The sequence below is a fragment of the Myotis lucifugus genome, unplaced genomic scaffold (genome assembly GCF_000147115.1).
Source record: "Myotis lucifugus unplaced genomic scaffold, Myoluc2.0 scaffold_38, whole genome shotgun sequence".
NCBI classification, from domain to species: domain Eukaryota; kingdom Metazoa; phylum Chordata; class Mammalia; order Chiroptera; family Vespertilionidae; genus Myotis; species Myotis lucifugus.
In genome coordinates this window covers 7,405,997-7,410,064 of record NW_005871086.1, presented here as the reverse complement: position 1 = coordinate 7,410,064, position 4,068 = coordinate 7,405,997, and the positions used below count along the sequence as shown (strand labels likewise).

The window sequence follows — 4,068 nt, the reverse complement described above, 5'->3', positions numbered from 1 at the left end:
CTCTGGCAGTTCAGGAGCCTCAGGGATGTCCAACTGCCGTGGAGGTGGGAAAGGCTCCCACCACCACAGCTGCACTCGCCAGCCTTGAGCCCGGCTTCTGGCTGAGAAGCGCTCCCCCTGTGGGAGCGCACTGACCACCAGGGGGCAGCTCCTGTGTTGAGCATCTGCCTCCTGGTGGTCAGTGCACGTCATAGTGACCAGTCATTCCAACGTTCGGTCGATTTGCATATTAGCCTTTTATTACATAGGAGGATGTTACTTTTTTTTTCTACACTTTATTATAAGAAACTTCAAACTCTTGTCCTCAGTTATTTCAGGAAAAATCAACTCTAAAGTGTGTAATTTTTACTTTCCATATTGAATACTCTGAAACTAATTTTCCTTAATAAAAGTCAAAGTTATAGCAAACTTCATCTTTCAAGCACCTATAATATAAACAAATTCAAGGAATAAAGAAAGCAAAAAAGGGACAGACTTTACCTTTTTCATAAACTACAGAATCCCACTATTCTTATCCGGAATACTTAGGAGCTCAAACGTTTGAAGCCTAAGCACTTCAATTAAGTATTTTAACTTCTTGTTTTGGTTACTTCCTTAACCAAGAAGCTAAGTGAAAATTTCCAAGGGATTTCACAGAAGAAGAAGAAAAAAACGCCCCCTAAATAATCAGTGGCTCTATTCTTTCATTTGGCAAACATCTATCTATTCAGGATCTACTAAAGTGCAGGGCTCTGTAACATTGGGTCACTTGCAAAGTAGGTGCTAATCAGGGTCCAAAAGCAACAACTGATAGAGGATCAAGTGCAGCTTCAGGAAAAGATAAAGGGAGTGGGGGTTTCAAGCTTCACAACAGCACGGCAAAGGCACAGTCTAATCATTCAAGAAACTCCAGCGTGTGGGAAGCCAAGCAACTGTGCGGATGGCTCCATGCTCTTTAACGTGTGCTTGTTTGTTTGTTTGACTCTCAACTCCCTGGTCCTATGCTGACCTCTGTGCACGCTCTTCTTTGAACGTTTCTTCATTCACTTGCCCATTCATTCACCCACGATTTCTTGTGCCAGACACCACTGTGGGATGGTATTGGCATCAAGACCAGAAAGGCGCCTGTTTTCCTGGAGCTGCCTGGGATGAGGGCGGGGCATTCCACATACAACGTGCAGGTCAAGATACATTGTGAAAAGAATAGCGGCTACGAAGAAAAACAGGCTAAGTCTGGGGGAGGGACTATGTTGTATAGATATTGCTCCCCGTGCCCAGAAGCATTGGAACCACCCCGGGAGTCCCCACAGCACTGACTAGTATCACTCTGAACAGTAAATACCACACTCCACGAGCACCCAAGACTACGTAAACGAGCAGTCACCTGAGACTGGCTTTTCCTCCGCCTGGCACATAAAGATGCATTCAGAACACATTAGCGAGAAGTAAATACGCTGTGCACGAACGGTGGCTGAATGAATGAATGGAATGAACGAAAACATTTCTACAGTCAAGGCAGCTGGAGAGATGCGCTCCCGAGGCCTAAGTAAGCCACAGGTGAGGCCTAATTCGGCCACGGGTCGCCCAGCGCAGGAGACACCACACCTCCCCGCGGGCGCCGCAACGACGTGGACAAAAATATGCCCCGCGGGCTAGGGACGCGCGTCCCGGGAGGACGGATGCCGGCCGGGCCGGGCCGCCCCGCGTCACTGCCGCGAATGCCGGCGGAGGAGTTCCAGGCAAGGAGTTTGGAAGAGGGGCCGCGCGCCCCAGCTCTCCGGCCATTCTCCACCCCCAGGCCCCAAACGGATCTCTTTCCCGCCTCCCGCTTAACTCCGTCGGCGCCGGAGGGGGCGAGGCAGGAAAGGAGGCCTGCGCCGAGCTGCCGGAGCCCGGGAGAGGCCCGCAGGTGGGGACTGCTGCAGCCAGGCCGAGGGAGAGCTTACGTTTTCGGGGGAAAGACGTTCGTAGGAATACTCACCCCAACGCCTCTAGTGTGTCCAGAACGTCTCCTTCCATCGTGGGTTCGGGACCCGGCTCCGGCCCTCTCATGGTCCTCCGGGCAAAAGCTGTTCGCCGCTCTAAGGAGCCCGCCGGAAACCGGCGTTGCCGCGCCAAGGTTCCGGTCGGGATCTTGACTAGGATTGCCTGCAGCGCCTCTGACTGGGAGCCCAAAGGTTCCCGGCCTGGAGGCAGTCTGTACTCAGACGGCTTTATTTAAAATAATAATAGAAATAGTAATAAAAAGCGTTAGTTCTTATCTGTGTGGAAGTCAATCTTAGCAAGCATCGGGATTCCACCTGAGTTTTTCTCAATCTATCAGACTCCCAGCCCTCTCTTTTTATAACAAAAATCCCGAAATAGAATAATAATTATCTTGAGCTAAAATAAGTACGTAATATCATGTATCTACACATATAATTTTTACATCAATATACACGGCAATGCTCCAAGTTTAAGAAATAAGGGGCAGCTAATTTATACTTATATTGTTTTATTACAAAATGTGCAAGATCGATGAAGCTATCAGATGTTTGCATCTATCTGCAGAATCTTATACACAATATGTGTCCTATTGCTGATAAAGTATAGGTGAATTGTATAAGACATTAATAAAAGTTGCATGTCGCCATCTTAGAGTATTCACTAAAAGAATAATCAAATGTAAAACTTATAACTAACAACTAAGAGAAGGGGGAAACAGAATAATGAAAAAAAAACATAAGACTAAATCTAAAAACGGGATATAAAGAAAATAAGTTTAAACCATAAGATAGTGGGTAGAAATATTAACATCAGAAAAAATAGCTGCTAATGCAGGCAGCATCAGAGAGACATAAAGAGGGACATTTCATAATAACAATAAAAGTATCAAAACCACAGGAGGCTATAACAATCCTAAATGTTCATTTGCTTAAATAACCAGGCTCAAAATATAACTAAATGAACTTAAATGAGAAATATGCAAACCCAGAGGGGAAGATTTTAAACACATCTCTAATTGCTTGATGAAACAAATAGTTTTTAAAAATCAGTGGACATACATGAGACTTGGAAAACATCATTTACATATTTGACCTAATTGATATATGTAGATCACTCCTCCCCAAACTTCAGAATATGCATTTTTCAAGTGCACAAGTGTCATTTATAAAACTTGACTTCAGACTGTACCTGAAAGTAAGTCTCATCACATTTAAAGACTGAAAGCATGCTAGTAAAAGGCACTTTTTCTGACTACAGTAGAATTAAACTAGGAACTGAAGCCATGACAATGAGGCCTTCAGTCTGTAGGCACAAGGAAGGCAGCAGCAACTGACTCCACAAACCACTTAATAACACAAGCTATTGCTAGGGCCACGCTGGCCAGAACACAATGCACATGTGTAGCTCTAGATGGTGCATAAACTAAATCCAGTCAGTTCAGCCCTGCTGCATTCAGAGCCACTTGCACCCCTTATTATATCTGGGACTAAATACCCTCCCTTCTTCCCTGATAGGAGAGATACATGACCAATCTGTCAAGAGAGTGGACACTCCAACCTCCTCAAAAGCCTTTAAAATGGTCAGCAAACCAAGCTAGAGTCCTTGATGATACAGCTAGTCCAAGCTATAATGGAGGCCCATCCTCTTCCTCCTCCACACCTATTACCTATTACCCACACTCTTGACCAGAATTTCAGTATTCTGGGTTGACAGCCATGTTTGCTGAAATTAACCAGTTTTGGTCAGAAAAAAGGACAAGGGTAACCAGAGATACCGCAGTAAGATCTTGGATTTCAAACAAATTCCTGCCTCCACTGTGTAGCAGCAACCTGAGATGTTCATGATAAATAGCTATGTCAGTAAAGTAACTATTCTTTGCCTGCAAGTTCACTAGTATGTAGAGCCAAGCTTGTAAAAGGATAGTTGCCACAGTCAACATCTTCCCACCCTGGAAGCCAGAGTCTCTAACCCATAAGAGCCCAAAGTTTTAGAAACAGTGAGCACAAATTCTATATGAGTGTCCTTAGGCAAGATGGTGAGGGAGCCAATTCTACTTGTTCCCTTTAGTTCCTGGGCCCACATTTTCTAGCAAAGGAGCACACC

At 45.1% G+C, this 4,068-nt stretch overlaps 1 protein-coding gene across 2 annotated transcripts in view; it reads right to left on the bottom strand.

Moving 5' to 3' along the window:
- FAM98B (family with sequence similarity 98 member B) overlaps positions 1–2,095 on the bottom strand; it is a 34,231-nt gene extending 32,136 nt beyond the window's left edge. Inside the window, exon 1 of one of the 2 annotated variants that reach the window (XM_014454756.2) lies at positions 1,961–2,095. In XM_014454756.2, the coding sequence (XP_014310242.1) occupies positions 1,961–2,031 (71 nt within the window). In that variant the 5' untranslated portion in view covers positions 2,032–2,095. Of the gene's footprint in view, positions 1–1,363; positions 1,639–1,960 lie in introns of those variants that run through there. The other variant, XM_014454757.2, reaches the window with a different exon arrangement.
- Positions 2,096–4,068: the final 1,973 nt, after the last annotated feature.